The sequence below is a fragment of the Tyto alba genome, unplaced genomic scaffold (assembly GCF_018691265.1).
Source record: "Tyto alba isolate M040663 unplaced genomic scaffold, T.alba_DEE_v4.0 Super-Scaffold_20000042, whole genome shotgun sequence".
Classification (NCBI taxonomy): Eukaryota; Metazoa; Chordata; class Aves; order Strigiformes; family Tytonidae; genus Tyto; species Tyto alba.
Genome location: NW_024881293.1, coordinates 4,809,064 through 4,829,701, shown reverse-complemented (window position 1 = coordinate 4,829,701; position 20,638 = coordinate 4,809,064). Strand labels below are relative to the sequence as shown.

Here is a 20,638-nt window from a genome sequence, read left to right as displayed (position 1 = left end):
AATATTTGCCATTCGCAGCAAGAATCTGGTAACAACATCTGTAAGGTAGTATCGGCACTGGGATGATCGATGAAGGGAGGCTGGATGGTGAATGAACTACTTGAGCTTTCGAAGGAATTGCAAGGGTATAACTTCTTCAACAGCCAAGATCCTGTTGGACTTGGGCAAAGAACACAGCCAGTAACAAGAAAGCCAATTTTATAGGTATTTTGCAAGCACATTTTCATTTTCAGCTACAGCACACATTAAGCTTCTTACATCTGCTCTTCATCCCAGAGTGCATTTGCCTGAAGACTCAGCTCTGTATCTCCTCTGCACTTGTCCAGCACGTGGTCAGAGCTCCCATGCATGTGTGCAGGGAACTATTTACATTCAGCCCAACCGTCTGTGCTCAAAGCTGGATCCTATGAAAACACAATATCTTTGGCAAAAAAAAAATTAAGAGGGGAGGCTTAGTTTCCAGGAGAATAAATTTGCTGGAGAACATTACCAGTGAGCTATACACAAGTGATGGTTAGGAGCTGGCAGTCAGCCATGTTGCAGTAGGCCAACTGCAATGCTTGCAATAAGGAGACACCCCACAATAAATGTTCAACAGAGCGACATTAGCAGCCTTTTCACCTGCATTTTGGGAAGAAATTGAATGTTCAGTCAAGGCTAATTCAATATCATATGGAGTCTTGAGCTACAACTAGGGCCTCAGTATGAAACAATCATTTAAGTAACAAATTATTTGCCTGCAAATAAGCCATATACAGATACTGCTTTATGAGCTGCATAAATGGCTTCTAGCCAATTAAGCAAGAGGCAGATATGTCACTCTGAGCCCCTAGCAATAGGAAAGGGGGGTTGCTGGCTAAATAAACACAACCTGCAGGTAAACAGTAGTAGACATGAGGCTCTGGAACTAAGATGTAAAGGAGACCCTATTTTCGCTGCACAAAGGCAATGCTAGGTAGTATCCTGCCAACCTTCTTTCTTTTCCATTGCTTTCCTCAAAGACCATCTTAGAAGAGCCTCAGCCACACAGATGCATCCCCAAAATAAAAACAAAGCAGCAGACAGATCTGTAAACATACCATATCATGGTCTGGTAAGTTGGTCTGGGAACCGTCTGGTCCATTCTCTATTGGCGGGCTTGTGTGGCCCAGAAGATGTTTCAGAAAGTGTTGGAACATTTGCATATTAAATCTCCATCTGCACTTTGTCCAGCAGAAGCACCTGACTGTCCAAATGCCCACGCTGCCCTCTTGGATCTTAGTGGGTTCATCTTTCTATTCAGGACAGAAATACTGAAATACTGACTGTGCCAGCCAAGACCTGCCTTTCGCCAGCTCATGCCACTCTGCATTGATTTCTGTCGTTCCCTGTAGGGTTGCACGGACTACAAGAGAGGTGGAATTCAGTGCAGCACAACAGATATTCACACTGCTTCTGAGTAGGATTCGTATTACGTATTACGCAACCGTAAGTCTTACAAACATTAGGTTTGGCAGCATTAGAGTACTCCAGTGTCACCTCTGGAACTGTTCTTCATGATGAGAAGATAGTAGTGGCATGACCAGAAATTACTTTTCTGAGGTGCTCCTCTGCTTTAGCAGCAAGATTTATCCTTTTCTTGTAAATAGATGGTTCATTAAACACACAAGTTTTAGGTTTTAAAGTAAACCAGGCATCGCCCAAATTCTCCTTGGTTCACAGAACCTTGGTTCACTCCTAGAGCCAGGGATCATCTTGCACAATTAGACTTAAGTCTCGGAAAAAATGCAAAAAGGGAAAAAATAATAGGATTTTGCAATGACCAAATCAGTAGTAGTATGACAGTACTGATAATATGTATAGCTGAGGGATGAACTCACCAAGCTCTCACCAACTCCTGCCTGGGGAAAGAGCTTGAGCAAGCACCCTCCAGCCATTACAGTCCTTTGCTCTTGACTCTCCTCAGTCCAGAGCTGCATCCCACTCCTGCCTCCTTCACACAGCCTGCTCTCCTCTACTCAACATTTTCACTTCAGGCTTGTGCTGTTTATCCAACCAAAATTATTTTTTATTCCAACTCCACTTCCAACCACCACAAGTCCATCTCATTTTTCCAGCCTGGTTTCCTTCCATCTCTTATTTAATAATCTCTGCTCTTTGCAGACCTAGCTTTTCTTACTCCCCCTCCCCAGGCTCCAATCCCACAGTCTGTAACAGGCATCCACCACCCTCCCCACACATACAGCTCCTTGTCTTTATATATTTAACATCTCTCCATGACCTTCAAAGACTCCCAAGAGTTACTGGAAACGAACATACAGCTCAGCTCCCTCCTCTTTGTTCTGACACCAACCCCTCATCCACGTGTTAGAGCACACTGAGCGTAGGAGCTCTAAGTGGCAAAGACCTGCTCAAGAATGGCAATATTTAGGATACAGAAACTGAAAGAAAACTCTCGATGTGCAAGCTAACATTTTTCTCAAATGTCTGTCATGCAGTCAGAAGGCAGAGTGTTGACACAAAGCACACATTGCACGTGCCCCTGACAGCAGCCAAAATACTGCAAGGAGCCTTCAATCACTTCTAACACTGCAGAACAAACACGCTTCCCTCTGTTTGCTGTCTACAGCATCTGGACTCCTTTCCTCGCCTGCCCAGATCAATCAGTTAAATTTGAGGCACAGTTATAAACCACAAAAAAGCAGATATCCCAGATGGGAAGCATTGTGCAACCTGAGTAACAGACACTGTTCCTCAAACAGCTGTGAATGTAGGCATGGTCCAGGACTGCTTCCAGCACCAGGGGTCTTGGCTGCTTCCAGCCCTGGGAGACAGCCAAGGAAGTCTGAATCTCTTCTGAGAATAGTTCATCACAGGTTGGAATCACATGGCAACTCACAAAGCAATATTCAACTGTCAGTCTGTCCAGGCCTCAGGTTTTTTACCCATAATGACTTGAATTTTCTCTATTTGGGCAATTCCTGGGATGGCACCAGCTCTCCCCAACATTAGTCCCACTGACTATGAGCCTCATTTGGAGAAAGGGCAATTTGTAACCTTATGATTAAATACCATTTGTAATCTCACATAGCTGAGATCCACAGCCCATAGGGTCAACTGAGCCCAAGGGAAACAAGACCCACACACTCACTTCTCAGTGGTCTTTCCACAGTTCATAGCAATAAGCCAGTGCAAGTGAACTATAATAACACATACTGGTAAAGAGGTTGCTCCAACTGATGAAAGGTTTACATTTCTATACATATAAAAAAGATAGAAAGAAGAACATACCTACAAATTGGTAGAAAGGATTTGTCTTCGTGTACATGCCTTAGTCTTTAAGATAGACACAAAAGAAACCCTTGCAACAGCTCCTTACCCAAATTCTCCAAGGTGCTGAGACCTATCACAACATGCTTGAACAACATCTTGGTAGAGAATAAAACTTTATTTTGTACAAGTTGAAGAAAATGTTAAAAAAAATCCAATAAGCAAGTGAGGAGCTATAAGTAAGGCAAAACACTATCTCCAAACAGCAAACAAAAAAACATCCCTTCCTTAGCTCTGATATAACACTCCAACGCAAGAACTGACCGCAATCTGTGCTTCGGCAGAGGACATCTGGAGTTCAGAGCATGTGCCATGTCTTGCTGCTGGCGAGGGCTGTCCTTGCTGGAGGCTGGGGTGCTACACCCAGATTTCCCTGAGCACCAAGGGAGTCTGCAGAGTTCCGATTTTCCCAGGAGGCAATAAGCATGCTGCCATCACAAACCCTGGTGATGATGACCCCTAACCACCAAGAAGGAATAAACCATCAAGAGGAACCATCCATCACCACCAGGAACCAAGCATGTTTGCACACTATTGTCCACATTCAAGTGAAAAAGAGGAGCCAGTCTGGAGCTCCCTGGAAGACCTCACACACTAGGACTGAAATCCATGCCCAGGAGAGTCTTAATTCAGCAGCAACCATTGGAAATGGTTTTCCTATCACCATGATATTTGTTCACCCCAGAACTCACAACACATTCGCCTTGCCAGATAAAAAAAGCAAAACCCCAAACAATTTTTAGGTTTTATAGTGGCGGGAGAGAGGAAGGAGGGAAGAAAACCAGGAAGTTGGAGTACAGTCGAACAGCATCTTCCAGAGGATCCTGAGCAAACTTCAAGACCAAAGCAGCTGCTGTCTGAACGCCGAGGAGGAGTGGGACCTCTTCCGTTTGCTCAGCCACTCCAGCCGTACTTTTCCCCAGGCTTTAGCTCCCTCTGTGGGACTCTGGGATGATCTCGCACCTGCTCAAAATGAAGCACAGTTAAAATCCAGGCCTGCCCCTTCTTCCTGCAGCCAGTGCGCTCAGGTTTGCCCTGAGCCAGGACCAGCTTGCTGCAGCTCAAGCCTCAGGGATGCCTCCTTGCAGCAGCTGAAAACAGGCACGATGGACCCAATCCTGAAGCACAGCCAGGTACCCCAACCTCATCCACCTTCAGAAACTTCCAAGTTTAAATTCTCTACTCCATGCCTGACAGGAAAGAGTTGAGAGCCACCTTCACAGACAACTGAGGCTGCAGGGAGGAGAACTGCACTCCAGCAACCCCTCTGCACTGGCACTTCATTCCAGAGACTGAGGGGGACCTGCCAGAAGCAGCCAAGCATTTCTGCACTCCACCTCCCCTGTCATCCCACCTCTGTTTCTATTTAGGCTGCAGGATCGACAGACACTTCTAAGAGGTTTCTGTTGGCTGTTTTTCTTTCTCTGTCCTTGCTGATACAAAAGTGCCGGAGACTTTCCACTTGTATCAGCACAGGTACTGTTGCCAATAGCTGCCCTTTACAAACCAGCATGCTTCCCTGAACCACTGGGAGCTGGAAACGTAAATCTGTCAAGCTGCACTTTCCTCTAAAAATATTTCTCAGAGCTGCGTTATGGAAGAAGGCAAACTGAGAACAAGGAATCTGTTTTGATCAGGGTTTTGTTTTGCTTTGTTTTTGGGGGGATGGAGTGGGATGCGGTTTTTTGTGTTTGTGGCACTTCGTCTTGTTTTCCCTTTAGCCAAGTTGGTGACAATTTTACTTTCTCTCTTCAAGGCTGGCTCCAAAAAACTGAACGCAGCACAAATCTAAGTCTTAATCATAAAACTTAAGATTTACTATCCTGCTTTTTCACCAGAAGTTTTTAACATAGCTCTTCTTTCCAAGCCACATGTGATTAACATGAGGTTGAGCTACCAAGGTTGCTGCTTAGCTTTTAGAAGTTTAAAAAGCCTTCTGAAAGAAGGAAAAACCTCTTGAAGTCATTTATGCCAGAGATAAGATGCTTGCACCTACACTTCAAAGAGCGTAAGGATGCTGAAGAGCTGAGCCCCTCTACAGCCCCATGAAAGAGGCTAATGAGCTCTTGAGGACTCCACTTTCCCATATTTACACAGCCTGTATTCAAGGGGGCTTATATATATTAATATAATAATAAAGTTAATGCCAAGTCTTCACTTCAGGAAATAACAGGACTTGAGTCTGCCTACAGTCCCATGAGATCGCTGTATCACTTAACTTCTGCATGCTGTTCAAGTGATGAAAATTAAACTAATAAGAGCAGCTTTTGAACAGCTGTGTGTCTGGAGCAGTGGGGGCCCGGCAGCTGCCCACTCTCCCCTGGCAATTCATGAGGCTCCTGTTCTTTTTGCAAAAACTTGTTACATGAATTAAAACTAATTGTGAGTTGATTAAAAAACCCCTTTGTTTTTTTGGGCTTTGTTGTCTGGGAGGACAAGAAACATATGTACGAGAGGTCTACTCAGAGACCTACTATAGCTAGCACACAGCTTGCTGCCCAGGATGCTCAACCCCTGCTGTGCCCCACGACCCAAGGCTTGCTGCCTTCCCAGCTCAGCCCTTTTCACTGAGTGTGACCTGCAGGGTTGGTGTAACTGCCCAAGTACACGGGGTTTCATGCTCTTTCTGAGGACAGTGCAGTTCCAGCACATCGAAGTTTACATTTACCAAAGCAGTCAGGGCAGCTGCTCTAGGTTTTTACCTCCTTCAGCTGCACTCTGTTACTTAAGGGACTGCTATCACTATCTGCTTCATAGACAGAAACCCCCACAGCACCCCATCCCCCAGTGCTCTTAAATGGATTAAGTCTTGACACCCCTGCGTGTTCTGCAACTATCACCCATGAGGTCCAATGCCAAGAAATACAATGCTTACACAACTAGACCAATGCAGGGGCATCAGTGTCCAGTCTTGTACCTGAAATGACAAAGAGCTTCTGCCAAGTTTTTGCTCTTACAGATTTTCTGTGTAAGCTTGGATGAATCATTTCCCCTCCATTTTTTTTTTTTTTTTGTGTGTGTGATCATGGGCAGCAGGGATTGCATTACCTTATGAGGAATACTGGGGGCATTAAATACATCTTAACTGTGCAGTACTGAAGAAACTTACGCGTGCGTGGTATTTTATCTCATAAGGAACCACTTATTCCTCTCCTTCAGTTTTCACTGGTGTCCTGACCTTGTGGGCCAGACAGCACTGCAGTCTATTTCCTCATTTTACAGGCCTGACTAAGAGACACTACCCCAGCTCAGAGGGAAGGGGAGTGGATCCGTTCTGTAAAAGGTTCCACCCCAAAGGAGCACAATGGGGAGCTGCTGAGTCAGACAGGGACCCCCCCCCCCCAGAGGGAGCAGAAACCTACCTCCCTATCAGCTGCTTACTGATAGCTGTTCCCCACCCCTTACATCATGAAGCTGCACACAGGCAGGGCAGGAGGACAGACTCACACTGGATATTTACCAAGAAAGAAGAAATCAGCACTGAGATGTAGGCAGCTCAGGCTCAGGTGCTGGAAAGCAGGGGTTTTGTCTGCTCAGGGCCTGGCACATCCTTGTCCTTGGGGGGTTCTGGGCATTGCCAGGAGCTGTCTGATCTTTGCAAGGCCCAATCCAACTCATCGTAGTGGCAACAGCAAATGAAGGAAAACAGACGAGTCCGGACCACCCGCGTACAGAGGACAAACATAATGCAGTTGGCACCTCCTTGGAACGTGTTACCAATTCCCTGCAAGGGCAAGAAAGGAATTAACCAGTGCTGTTCCTACAGGCACCCCCCCGAGAAGAGCAAACATTGTGTCAGTCCAACTACAGCACTGCCCAACTGACAGTCGGCAACTTCTGCCTAAATGAGAAAAACAGATTCACAAAAATCAACCTAGCACCCAAAAGCAGAGCAGCTGGCCCTTGTGGGCAGCCATTTCCACAGCCTGGTCGAGGGCAGGAGCAGGCTGAGCCCTGCTGAGGGACGGACACCCAGCATTTCTGGTCTGAGCCGGATTCTCCTACAAGCAGCCAGTGTTGCCCAACACTGTTGCAGTCAGTCTCTGTAGCCACTAGATGCTGCTGGAAGAGCTATTGCTGAGCATCCCGGACAGGCTTGCCAGTAAGGAGCTGATGTTTGCTGCAATCTGCCACAAAAAAAGTGATATTAAGAGCAACAAAGCCTTATCTCCCTCCCAGATCCTCCTCCTAATGCATCTCCTGACAAATACTTACATGCAGGACAACCAGGACAGAATTTTGCACTGCAGGGGAGTTACAGAGGGTCAGAATGAATCGTACAGTGCTCCACACGCGGAGGATGATAAAGATGACAGGGATGAGAATCAACTTCTTATCTGCTATGGAAGTCCGGGGCTGAAATGCGGGTGCTCTTGAGAGAATAGGGCGATACTCTGACAGAGCTGCATGCTTCCATGGAGGGTGGGAGGGAGACAAAAACAGGAACAAAATGCTACACACATTGGACATTTAGCTCCAGGGATTCTTTCCAAAGCAAACTAAATTTTTGCATCTTGTAGGAAGTTAACAGGGACATTGTTATGAGCACCAGTCTTCAGCCACATTCTGCCCTTGCTAACACAAACATTCCTGCTGAAGCCAAGGAGTGGCAAATAAAGGATATCCGGCCCTTATCAGAGCACTGTTTAAGCTTTATATTAACTAACATCACTACATAGTTGCCAAGAAATCAGGTCATAACAATGTTAAAAAAAAAAAAAATGCAGTGCTCCATGGAATAGTTTTGCTGGGGCACTGCTGCTGGCTTTACCACTTCAGAAAAGCATAGCTAAGGGTTTGGCCTCGGGAAGACCTCTTGATATATATATATATTTGTATATGGGGAGAATTCTGGCTCATCCTTCTCAAACTATTCCAACTTTTGACCTTCATCATGGCCACAGCCAGCAAGTTCCACAAGGAATTTATGCCCATGTGAACCAGTCCTTTGGTATATTTGTGTAGAACCCACTGCCCGATTTCTGACCACCTACTGTCAGCAATGGGCTTCCATGGATTTGGACAAGCCAGCAAACCTCTCTGTATCAGCACATGTAGAAAAAAATCAGGGATCTGTACCATGGATCAGGGTGGTTGGATGTGTAAGGCCCATGAGACCTTCCTATGGTAGAATCTCCTGGATGCACTCAGATTCCTGGATGGGGAAAAGCAGGTCAGCACAGCACACAGAGCAGCTGCTGGGACACACGCTGCTGAATACCAGGATGTTAATGTGGGTGAAGAGATTAAATCTCAAGATAATTGACCTACAGGAAACTATTCCTCCTACCATCAGGTCTACGGAGCACACACAGCTTTGATATATAGTATTCTGCTTCACGCCAGTGCTCCCAGTCCTGACACCTTACTTCCCCCAGAACAAGAGCTGTGTCACAACACCACACCGTGGCCTGTCACACCCCACCTGAGCGACTTCAGTGAAGCTTCCTGTGCACTCCCATGCAGTCTTTTCCATTTGGAAAGCCTCTAGTACACACAGCTACTACTCTGCTGTGTGTCTCCCACAACTGCTACTCCCACAATTTCTCCTGTCTCTCAGCCTGTGCAGGAACCACTACTGCAAAACCCACTTCAGCCATCAGCACAGCCCAAAGCCAGCCCTGGTTGCCTATTGCTCTTCTTTGCAGGCAGGAGGTCTCCTACTAGTAAAGAGGCTTAGCAAACAGGCTACTAGGCTTGGCAAAATCCCTAGTGATGAGAACAGAGATGTTCCAGTCCAGAAGGCCCCATGTGCTGCTGCTCCAGCCCTCAGACCCCCCAGTTAAGACAAGAGAGAACAACTGCCTGCCCTCAGCACTGCTCCTGCGAGAGGGACAGGGCTGGGAGCGGGGAAGGGAGAGCAGATGCCCAGGAATCCCTGGCGAGAGCCTGGCCGGGGAGGTTGGGTTTCTGGACAGTCACACTGCTATCTTTGATAGCTGCTGGAACACAGCGTCCTGGCTGATTTATGTCAGGTGATGGTGACAGGCATTCACAAACCCTTTTCAACTCCCTTTTCCTGGCAACCTTAGGACTTCTTAAGACTACACTGCTCTTCCAACTCATCTGTGGGATCCTGCCCTAACCGGATTTGTGTTTATCCCTAACTACAACTGCTGTAGCTGCACCACAACAAACAGGTTTGCAGTGGCAGCATTTTCCACAAGGACATCTATCCAGATGTAGGGTTTTTTTTCCCTAATACAACTTGGAGAAAAAAAAGGAATCTCTGGATGTAGTTCCTTCTGCCACTCTCAATTACATTTCTCTATTATGCAAATGTTGTCCTAGATGCCTGGATTCTTTGTGTTCACAAGGAACAGCAGTAAATTAGCCTCTGAATTCTGAAGCCCTTCTAGGGTAGGGTGTCTTCCTGTATTGAGTAGGCATATGGTACTTAATGGTATATAGTGCCCAGGCTTCCAAATGGGGCTTTATGCTGCTAGTACAAAACAGGTATTCATGGACACAAACTATCATTAGAGATCCTAAAATGACTGAGGTTAGGTAAGTCCAGATGCCTATCTGAGGCTTGGTCCAAGTGGAACTGTGGAAGACCGATTAAAGCTTAATTTTGTCCTTCACATCCTGTTTCAATTCTTACTGTAGGATTTACATTTCACTCATGTAAATCCCATAACACCCTTAGATTTTCAAAGGGCTTTTACATTCTTTGTATGCTAAGTCCCTGTGTAATGATGCTGCAGTGTACTGCTTTTCCCAGTGGTGGGTGCATTTCAGCAGCATACAAAGCAGTTGCTGCCTGTGTAGATGCTAAATATGCAGCAAAATCTTCAGAGCATGGGAGGATATAATCACTTAGCAAGTCTGCAACCTAAGCTGAAAGCAGCAAAATACTCACCGCTCTATTAATGTGCTTCTTGATGAGGACGTAGAGCACTGGCAAAGTCACATAGGCCAGTATCTCCCAAACTTTCCCCGTTAACAACATCCACAAGACCCGATCCTCTGCATCCAAGTTGACCCAACACCAGCCCACAGAAACATTGGAGGCATCATAGCCAATCTTCTTCAGAGCAACAGCCGCCACCGTAATGCCAAGGGGTACTCCCCAGCTGAGGAAAGAACACGAAGAGCATGGTTAAGCCAAGAACATACTCAGTTTAGTCCCCCCCCACCTCAGGAAAATGGGTGACCAAGGGATTCTTCATCAGACAGGATGCCAATACCTATTCCAGAACAACACTCCTGCATCGGGCAGAAGGGAAGTGACTGACAAACAGGTACTTGACAGCTATGAATGGGGACTGCAACTCCACTTCCTAGCGACCCACGCTAGGAACTTGGATCCCCAGTCCTGAAGGACAGATGCATAATGGTGTGCTATCCCCTCAACTGGAACCTGGCCTGCACCGCAAGCAGTCAGGGTCCAGCGAGGTGAACGGGAGACATCCCATCTACTCCCCTTCTTCCATTCACTCATGGACACAGGCAAGGCCGAGGATTTGACAAGGCCAGAGCTGTACAACGTGACTATCCTGTAGGACCCACTCATCCAAGAGCAAGCTGGCTGATTCTGAGCTTTCACAACACAAGCAACCAAATCCCATGTTCCCATTCCTAAGTGACGCTTGGCACATAAAGGACCAGCACACAATGAAATCCACAATTTTATTCCATCAGTGGGTTTTGGTTTTTTTTTTTTTTTGTTTGTTTGTTTGTTTTTAAATCAAGGTGCAGTCAATATTTTGGGAGCAAAAGAATAATTTCTGAACGACAAAGGGCAAGTTTCTTCCCAAGTAAAAGCACTGGCAGTAATATCAAAAAGCTAAGAAAGCAAAGAGCAGCCATGTTCACACAGTTTGGAGCCGTTTTGACTTTGGCTTCTTTCTTGACAGCAGAGGCATATATAGGGAAGCATTTAGAAGAAAAATAACTGTGGTGACACACATGAACTAAGTCACTCAGCAGCTTAAGCTGCCCACAAAAAAACACAAGGAAGAACAGAAAAATTCCATAAACCCAAGTATAAAAATACTCAGCCCCTTTCTGGGTGCTGTTAATACCCAGGACTTCACAGGCCTGCCCTAGCCTGTGATGTACAACTCAGTAATTACTCCACAACTCAAATACTGCCCTGCATTCAACTGACTGCATCACCTGCCCTTCCCATAGTCATCCTGAGAGAAATGTTCTGTGGAGCCTTAAGAGGCACAAGGGACACTTCTTAAATAAATGGCACAAATGCTTTAGAGGGTGCTCAGATTGAGCTCCAGCATAACCCTCCTGGTCTCTCCAGATGCAAAGAAAACAAAGCCATTACTGTGTTGCTCTCATTACCTTCCTAGTTCATGCTCATCCTTCACTGACAGCCTGGAGCAGCTGCAGAGAGAATGAAAAGGATCTTCCTCCTAAAATCCGTTTCACATGCATCAGACTATGTAAGGCAACCAGCAGTTGCCTAGAACAGATTATCCGAAATTCCACAACCCAATTGAAAAATCAGAGATAATCCCATGATATTAGATTTCGAAAATACCCCATGTCCCACTCAAATAATGTCTGGGTTCACCTACTCACAAAACAAACCAAATGTAAATATAATACTGTAAAAAAAAAAATTCAGAGTCAACCTCCTAGCATGTTTAGAACATTTTGTTTCAATGTTCAGTTCAGAACAGCCAGTGCTAATCCAAGCTAGGGTTGTTATTTAAGGATAGTTCTGTTGCAGGAAGCCCTCCCAATGCTATTATCAGAGCAGGCTTTCTAAAAACATCCCAAACATTGCCACCACCACGGAAGTTTCTACACAACTGAAAACTCATTTGGTAAAAATGGAGATTTGCCTGCAAATAAGGATTACAGATGCAAAGACATTCAAATTTCAGTACACTTGGAAGATCTGACCACGAAGGTAAAGAATTCTAGAGAACTGGCACTTCCTTAAAGAAATCATATTGAGGCACACAAACACAAATGAGTCCAGCACCAGGAAAAAGGAAATGTATTAATAAACTGATTTGCCTAAATAATGATCTCCACAGTGACCTGAAACTGAAAGAGAATTATATGAGAAGATAAAACCAGGTCAAATTACTACACATGGATATAAAAGAGAAAAATGTTAAGTATGTACAGACACAGTAAGAGAGGCCACAGTAGGAAATAACACACCACTAGGCAAGGGACTTGGAAAAAAAATCTGTAAGTATCTAACTAGTAAAAGGAAGAATGTGGAAGAAAACTAACGCACATCAGGCAGTTAATTTTCACTGAAATAGTGTATTGGTATCAGATGGCTACTACAACTAACACCAAAGAGAAAGGATTACAAACTTGAAGTTAGAAACAATCTAGAAAGAAGGTAGACATTTCAGTGAACTTCTTCAGCTCCATTTTAGAAAACCGGAAAGGAGAACTGAGAGTAGTGATTTGATTATTCTTAAGAACCCCTAAACAACAGCTTCCCAAGAACTGGAAAATATCAGTGCTTTATATCCGTCTAGAAGAATACAGGAACAGAAAAAACAGAATATTATACACCCAAGGCATATGTAAAGACTGTAATAAAAAGGATCCAAGACAACACATGGAGAAACTTTACTCCCAGCCTCAAAAACAGTGCAATTATGTACACTGGGGCTCTCAAAAGCACTCTTGGATCTAAATGCAATCAGTGTGGGAGAGAAGGGAAAGAAAACTCCTTGCATCTCTGTAAAAAGTCTGGCAACCCCATCTATAAGGCAGCTACAAGGGTATTTATTTCCCTAACATAGCCCTCAGCAATCTATTAATAAAAATACATACAACCCAGCATATCTTTCCACATCAACACCAAAGCTGCTTTTACACACGGCAAGACAAGGACCCTTAAACTGTAGCAGCGTACAGCTCAAGTTGTAGTGGTTTTCTCGTCCTCAGTATGCCTGGGTCAGATTGCTTAATGCCACATTTTGATTTACACTGCACAGCTGCTTGTTTGGGTTTTTTTTCCCCCAGAGGCTCTTACAAGCAGGCAAGATTTGCAGTCACCTGCCTGCACAGGTTAAACAACAAGCCACCCTGCCAGCAAGCCTGCAGGCAATTCCTTATGGGGACACAAATTTTTACTTTGTAAAAAGAGAAAAATCAGTCTTCTGGATATACTAGCCAATTTCAGGAAAGAGCTTTGAGCATACATTGTAAGCAGAAGTCCAGACCAAATCTGCTCAAATTTAATTTTAGCTTTCCCCCTTCAAACATGAAACAGTTTGCAGCGCCCAAGTACCAGCTTCCTAGTACCAAGCAGAGACTCCTCGCAGAGAAGCATGCAAGAATTCAAAAGCTGAGGCACCAGCAGTCAGGCAGCTCGTGCTTTGGGTGGCCCGACCTACAGGCTTTTTATAAACTAAATGATAAAGCCACAGCAAATTTCAAGAGAACCCTGCACCTTACAGGCAACACTTGGGGACTTAAGTCCAGCTCTGAAATTCAGCATTGGCACCATCAGACACACGCCTGAGACAGAGCACTGCGGGCTCTGATGTACATACATGAAAGGAACCCCAAGTGTTCCATGGACATGCATGCATACACACATACATTTGCATGATTATAAATGTATATAGAAGCACACACAGGCATTTATATTTTACTTATATATGTGTATATATATATATATATATATATATATAAAAGTAAGCATATATGCGCTTATAACCAGCTGCACAGCCTGATCATGAAATGCAAATACTTCAAGACATCGACAACAATTGCTATCAAAAGCAAAGCAAAAAGCAACCCCAAGGTGGGTTCTGGTCCATTCCTCCTCCTGAGTTTGGATCAACTACTCTTACAGCAAAGATGACATTACCCAACTAAATGATACCCGATATTGAGAAATCTTTAACAAGTGAGGTAGCCTGGAAATTTACACTCTAGATGCCAGAACTTACACCTTACAACTGCATAAATGTTTTCAAAGCTAACTGTAAACTTGTTTCATCTGAGCTCAACAAGTTTAAAACCAAAACAAGAGCCTGTAGTTCTCTAGACTAGCAGTATAATAGATGGATGTGTTACCACATGAATCAAAAAGGAACAAACCTGTTTGACAGGTTTGATCCAGTGTGACATCCTAATTTCCCTAAAAAGAAAATTTCAGGTCCTGACTTCCAACATATATTTAGTCAGCTCTACTTAGCTAAGGAACAGTCTCTGGTTATACTCAACATTTTAAAAGTATTTCTCTTTACAAACACTTGCCCTTTGGGAGTTACTGCTTGTGAAGAATAGGAAACACACATGACAAAACTCCATCCTGACTTGAATCCCTTCCAGAAGGGTCTCAGAATGCCTCTTCACACACTGCTCACTGCGTAACTGCATTAGCAACCAATGAAGCTAGGAGGGGAAAAAACCAAATCTCAGCTTCTTGCCCATACAAAAACACTGGAAACTTGTATTTTAATCCTTAAAACATTATTTACCCTTTGCCACCTTTCCTTTTGCCCTGGACAGGTGTCCCTCACCTACCTGCTGCAATTAATAGTACTAGTATTTTTTTGTGTCAGCTGCAGGAGTTTGTAAATGCGTGATACTAAAAGATTCTAAGGGTGACAGCACCACAGATAGCCAGCAGGCCTCTGAAGCACTGAAAGTGCGAGGGGGAGCCATAACCAAGTATTACGTCCAGAATTTTATTTTATGACTGAGTTCTCTGATAATGATAAAAGTGCAGGGAATGAAAGAAGGAAGATGTGTCACAAGGGGATGGGCAGAGAACAGGTCCTCGCTTGTTTTCTCTGGCATTTCAGACAGACCATAAAGCAGAAAGAAGCTTTAAACACTGGTTCTGCAGAGAATGGGAGTCATTTATGAAGCAGAACCTGGCAATAGGTCTTCCATGAAAGTGATCTATATTGCCCTTTAGACAGAGCAAGTGGAGCCGATCAATACCAAGAACAGAAGATGGCATTTATTTTTACTGCGAGGATCTTAAAATAAACCTAGCAAATTCACCCCGAGGAAGTTCAGATTGAAACACTCCCTTCCTTTCTGTCGCAGGGTTAGAGCAATCTTTCAGGATTTTTACAGTTTTCAGAGTGCACAGAATACAGTCAATGTGATTTCAGTGAATCTGCCTGTTTCTTTCTGCACTTTGCTACCCATGAGGCTGAGAAGCATTAAATCAGACGGAGAAGTTAAAGTACAGACAAAAGCCACACAACAAGTGATTAGTAGGCAGGAAAATTACAAATAGGCCAGGTTTGCACCAACTCTTTGATGTAGCCTGATGTAGCCAGCATGCCAATAAAGAAGTTAGACTCCTTTTTTCAGTTCCTTAAGCAACATGTGGCTCTACTGGCACTCCATCGTCTCCCTAATCCTTACAGCGCAACACTATTCACTTCAAATAAAATAATTTAACAAACTCCACTATCTCACTGTATCTTATTTCAACTTCATCAACAATAGCCTGCTGTACCCAGACGCATGTAAGGAATCCCAAGGTGACTGCACATGGGGCTTCCTCACATGCAGACCTTGCTGTCAAGCAGTAATTAGAACAGGTAGGACAGGAATTGAAGGTCCTCCCTGATTCACACTTTGCCTTAATGTCTTTCTGTGTCCCATCTTTACCTGGACTCAACTCTAATTCAATCATCTCCCTAGTTATGCTGTTTGAAAATAAAAGGTGACAAATACTTGACCAAGAAACCAAAGAAAATTCAGTGCTTGCTTGATGGCTTTTTTTTTAAAACCAGATCATTCCTCTTATAATTTATTGCAAAAGCTTGGCAGCACAGAGGACTGAAGGATCACTGTTTTGCTCAGCGTGGAGGTAGCACATGATTCCACAAGCTCTAATTGCGTAATGAGATCTTTTACTAAACATGATGTGGAAAATCAGCTCGTTAAATAGCAGAAACTGAGACAAAGCCACACTGTGATCTGTTCCGTCTTGCTTTCAATCAAACATGCCAAAACAACCCTGAGTGCTTTTCTAGCAGCCTCCTCACTTATAGACTACGTTCTCCTCCGAGTACTGAATTACAGAAACCTGCCCAGGGAGAGGGGAAGGACCTGCAGACCAGGCTCACACCAGGAAGTCGGGGACGCGTGGAAACACATCCCAAACACAGGAGTTCTGTCAAACCACAGACAGGTATTGCAAACACAAGTTTCACATTTCTAGGACGACAGAGCAGACTGTGGAGTGAAAGCAGAAGCCAGGATTTTCAGAGTCATTATCTCTCGCCAGAGATTTTTCTATGTGACCTTAAGCAAAAAAATCTTTTAACTTTTCCATGTCTCCATTTCTCCACTTGGGAGGGGAAGGGCAGGGAGTAAGCAGGGCTGTTTAGTTAAAAGACAGCAAAATCCCTGTTTAAAAGCAACTTGAGAGGGGCACGCTATCCTGAAGGAAAGCGCAGGTGACTCAAGCGACCATCCAAGCGCTTCACGGTGGAGCGGACCACGAGCACGCAGCAGCGGTGGCTCCTGGCCCCAGGGTGGGTGCCCACGGGGTCCACACCTCGTGCCCTCGCAGGAACAGCCCACAGCACCCACCTCACGACGTGGAAGCAGCAGAGCAAGCCCGTGCCCGTGGGTGAGCCCCTCACAATGGTGATGTAGAGGTAAAGGGCAATGGCCATGGTCCAGAAGAAGGAGCTGGTGTTGGAGAAGGTGGACATGGCCCCCTGAAGCACGCAGTCCCATGAGGTCCTGTCAAAGTCCTGGAGCACCCCGTAGAAGTAGGAGAGGGCCGAGAAGAGGTCCGCCAGCGACAGGTAGAGCAGGAGCTGGCGGGGACGGGTCCGCAGCTCCGGCCACAGGGCATGGGTGCACACCAGGAGGCTGGAGCCCAGGAAGGACAGCACACAGGAGACCAGCACCACGACCCGCTCCGAGGTGTACAGCTGGGTGGGGGGCAAAGGCGTGGGCATGCCCGAGGCGGCACAAGGACACGGCCCCCCGGTGCCAGCACCAGCCGGGCAGCAAAACAATTAAAAAAAAATTTTAAAAAAGGAGAGAGGAAGACGGGTGGGGAGGTCGAGGCGGGGCTTTGCTGGAGAGCGGCGAGCAGGGAGAGGGAAGGGGCGAGCAGGGAGGGCGGGAGCGGGAGCGCGGCCCGCCCCGGCCCCGCCCGTCATGGGGGCGGCGGCCCGGCCCCCCCCGCCCGCCCGACGCTGCCCTGAGGGAAAGCCCTGCGGCTGGCCGCGATTCGGAACCGCTGCCCCCTAGCCCAGAAACGACCTTTTATCTTTAAATAAATTAAAATAAATAAATAAATAAATAAAATAAAAAAGCCGGCCGCGGCGGAGCTGGCGCTGTCGGTGCGTGGCTGAGGGCTCCCGGCACCGGGGGGACAGCAGGCCAGCACCCCGCCCCCGGTTCCTTCACGCCCCCCCGAGTGGCACCAAACTGATTTTTACCTTCCCCATTCTTCGCTCTGAAACACGCCAGCGGCGACTCTTGCAGGATCCTGCGACCTGCGAAGCAAAAAGCGGTAAGCAGACCCAACAGAGCATTCGCTACTGTCTTAAAGATTTGACGTTTCTGTCAGTAAGAAAGTGCTTCCTCCCCACACCTTTCAAAGCGCTTACAAGTTGAAGGCATGTCCTTGCTTACTTCTAACTTGCCTCATACTTCATTGGCTTCCACACAGACAACTCACACCTTGTAACTTTCATGTGGACACTGACTTGCTCTGTTTCCAAAGGAGTTTGTTATTGTTTCAGTTGTTCTCCCAAACACCTGAACCATTTCCTAGCTGCCTAGCCATAAAGACCCTTGCTGAACTCAGTTTTTAACGAGGTTTATTCCGACTTGTAAAACCAGGCGCCTTCTCCCCCACTCAAGCTTCTCTCAGCACTCTGAAGCCATCTAACACACCCTATAAAACATATCTGACAGAAATATCTTAAAACCCCACAAATTCGGTGTTTGCATATTAAGTCTAGCCATGGTGTCCTTTCCGTTTTACATTACCATCTTCCAAATTGAGAAAGGGATTCTTCTGAACATTTTAAATCACTTGTCTAGTCTTGTATTTGAAACACACCATTTCACAACTAAGTTTTTCAGGATAATGAATATTTAATTGAACTCTATTTTTGCACTCTTGCTACTTTATTGGAAATAAACAATTGCAATTTTAAGAAAATAAACCTGCATTCCTCTCAGATATGGGCCGCTACTGCTTACGTGTTTTTTTTTTTTTTTTAAAGCAAGTTTTCACATTTTTCCACTGCAGCAATTTCTTCTTCCACTGCTCTGCTGCACAGCTGTATTCAACACCTGCAGACAGTCCTTAAGCTTTTGATTATCTTCATCTGGTTTTGACTTCTAAGTGCACATCCAATTTTCTAATGAATCCTGGAAGTCCTTGGGGATACATCAGTTTGTCAGGATGTCTTCACACCCACTCTGCTAGTTCACAAAGAGCTTTTCACTGACCTTCAGCTATGCCTTGGCTACCTAGGATTGGGTGCCAGTTCTGAATTAAGTCTTTGGAGCTCTTTAATCGGATTGATTTAAATCACTTTTGCCACAGCACAGAAAGAGGTCGCGTGGGTCAGCACACAGAGCACCCCACAAATGAACCATCTTACAGTTGCCTCTCCTGTGCCATCCAAACACACTGCTTCTGCTCCTGAGAGTCATCCCCAAGGACAAGTCACTCCAACACTTTCCAAGAAGTTGCTAGATAGAACTTCGGAGCTTTTTAAAATTCTCTTTACTAAGTCTCCAGCTATATCCTGGCTTGGTGTGCTGCTTCTTGGTCACCTTGACGCATCTGCCATTTGGTCAGTTAGTTACTCCCTTTGGAGACAAGATGATCTTTTTACATATCTTTTTGACCTTTACTACTCAGTTAAACTTCAGTCAACCAGGCTTTTACATTAAGAAGTTTATTTTGGACCCTGATGCCCTCTGCATGTTCTTTATACGAAAAGGAAGTTGCAGCATTTCCCCTGAACACAATCTGACACTAACAGCTTTTTTTAACTAGTTATTTCAGGCTTTCTTTAGCTACCACCTGACCCCTGTCGCCCCCCCCCCCCAAAAAAAAAAAAAACAAAAAACAAAAACCACAAAAAAACACGAGACAAAACTTTGTCAAGGCTGCATTCCCAGTTGTTGCTCTTACACATTCTTGGCTTCTTCCTTGTTCTTTGGTTTCCCTTTCCCCATTTTTATAGCATAAGACACCCACTTACCACAAACATCCAGAGAAAGCACTTTAAATAGCCTAGCTTTTGAGTGCTGTTTTTTGGGGTGGTGGATGTGGCTCTACAACACAGCTTAATTAAGTCTTGCAAGATAGTTGTTTATTTCTACAATTTACAGTGACATGACAAACTATTTTTTTAGAACTAAAGAGAAGGGAATGTCTGAATCACAATCACAAGTTAGTAGAAATGAAAGTTCTGGTTTTGTCTCGATTCACAGAGAGATATATCATTTTCTTAGCAATCAGAAAGAAATGGAGCAGGCGTAAGATCATCTGCTGGATCTCTTCCCACTTTCTAAAAATAGGAATATGGTAAATTTACACACAGAAGTCATCACTCAAGAGAAGGCCATGCATAATGACTTCATGCTTCAAAACTGAGTAATAAAAGGCAGATGACTTCTTAAAGATTTCCACCACCTTTCATTTTCTTGGCATTTGCATGTGCAAGATGTCTACCACCCAGCATCTCTGGAATTCCTGTAATCTTGATATCATTATCTTCTAATTGCAAGATGGCAGTACAGCTGTGTCTGCCCAGATACACATTCCTACCTTCAGTCCCATGGAATCTGCAGTTGTCCAGAGAATAGAAATAGTTGGAAACTGCCTAAAGACACATGACAATTCAAAGGCAGTGTTGTGTGCAGCTCAGACTAGTAGAGAAGTAAAAATCTAAGCAACTAGGCTGTCATAAAGCAACATACAAAATGAAAATGCTCTTTTGTGAATTTCACCTTCAGAAACTCTTAAAGCAAAGGGAAGTGAAACAACATGGTATTTGGTAGAAAGACACAAGAAGTCTTTTTTCCTGACTTCAGTTCATCTAATCTACTACTAAAAGAGCTTTCTGGCATACAGGCTACACCCTGAATCTTATAAAGCATCAGTTGAGCTGTAACTACATACATTTACCTCCACTACTGACATAAGCTTTTTTTTTTTTTTTAAAAAAAAAAAAAAAAGGCTTAAACGAGAAGTTTTTCTTTTGCCTTTGCAGCTGGCTAGGAAGTTAAGCTAAGGCCCAGTTCTCAGTTAACTGGAACCTGGTTATTTGCTTTAGGGCTTCTAAGTGATTATTAGGAGCTGAGACCTGCACAGTACCTCTGCATATCACAGACACAATGCTTGCTTGCATGGTACTATGTT

At 44.8% G+C, this 20,638-nt stretch overlaps 1 protein-coding gene across 4 annotated transcripts; it reads right to left on the bottom strand.

The window, feature by feature from the left end:
- Positions 1-3,408: 3,408 nt before the first annotated feature.
- Positions 3,409-20,446, bottom strand: GPR157 (G protein-coupled receptor 157). 4 transcript variants are annotated; one of them, XM_033007682.2, is made up of 7 exons: positions 20,045-20,446; positions 17,688-17,744; positions 16,822-17,171; positions 10,172-10,385; positions 7,525-7,719; positions 6,770-7,033; positions 3,409-4,272 (listed from the first exon to the last, which is right to left on the bottom strand). In XM_033007682.2, the coding sequence occupies exons 1-6, from the start codon at positions 20,054-20,056 to the stop codon at positions 6,812-6,814; spliced, it is 1,050 nt and encodes a 349-aa protein (XP_032863573.2). In that variant the 5' UTR covers positions 20,057-20,446; the 3' UTR covers positions 3,409-4,272; positions 6,770-6,811. The 4 variants fall into 4 exon arrangements, with proteins under 4 accessions (XP_032863573.2, XP_032863571.2, XP_032863575.2 ...); XM_033007680.2 differs by lacking the exon at positions 20,045-20,446 and having other exon boundaries at positions 17,688-19,236; XM_033007684.2 differs by lacking the exons at positions 7,525-7,719; positions 20,045-20,446 and having other exon boundaries at positions 17,688-19,242.
- Between the last annotated feature and the right edge of the window lie 192 nt (positions 20,447-20,638).

Bases quoted from the DNA above. Each gene is read 5' to 3' on its own strand.
- GPR157 (XM_033007680.2), bottom strand. From the start codon at position 17,783: ATGCTCTGTTGGGTCTGCTTACCGCTTTTTGCTTCGCAGGTCGCAGGA. The intron at 7,720-10,171 runs GTGAGTATTTTG...CCTCCATGGAAG, and splicing joins AGAAGCACATTAATAGAGCG to CATGCAGCTCTGTCAGAGTA. The intron at 7,034-7,524 runs GTAAGTATTTGT...TTGCCCTTGCAG, and splicing joins CTGTCCTGGTTGTCCTGCAT to GGAATTGGTAACACGTTCCA.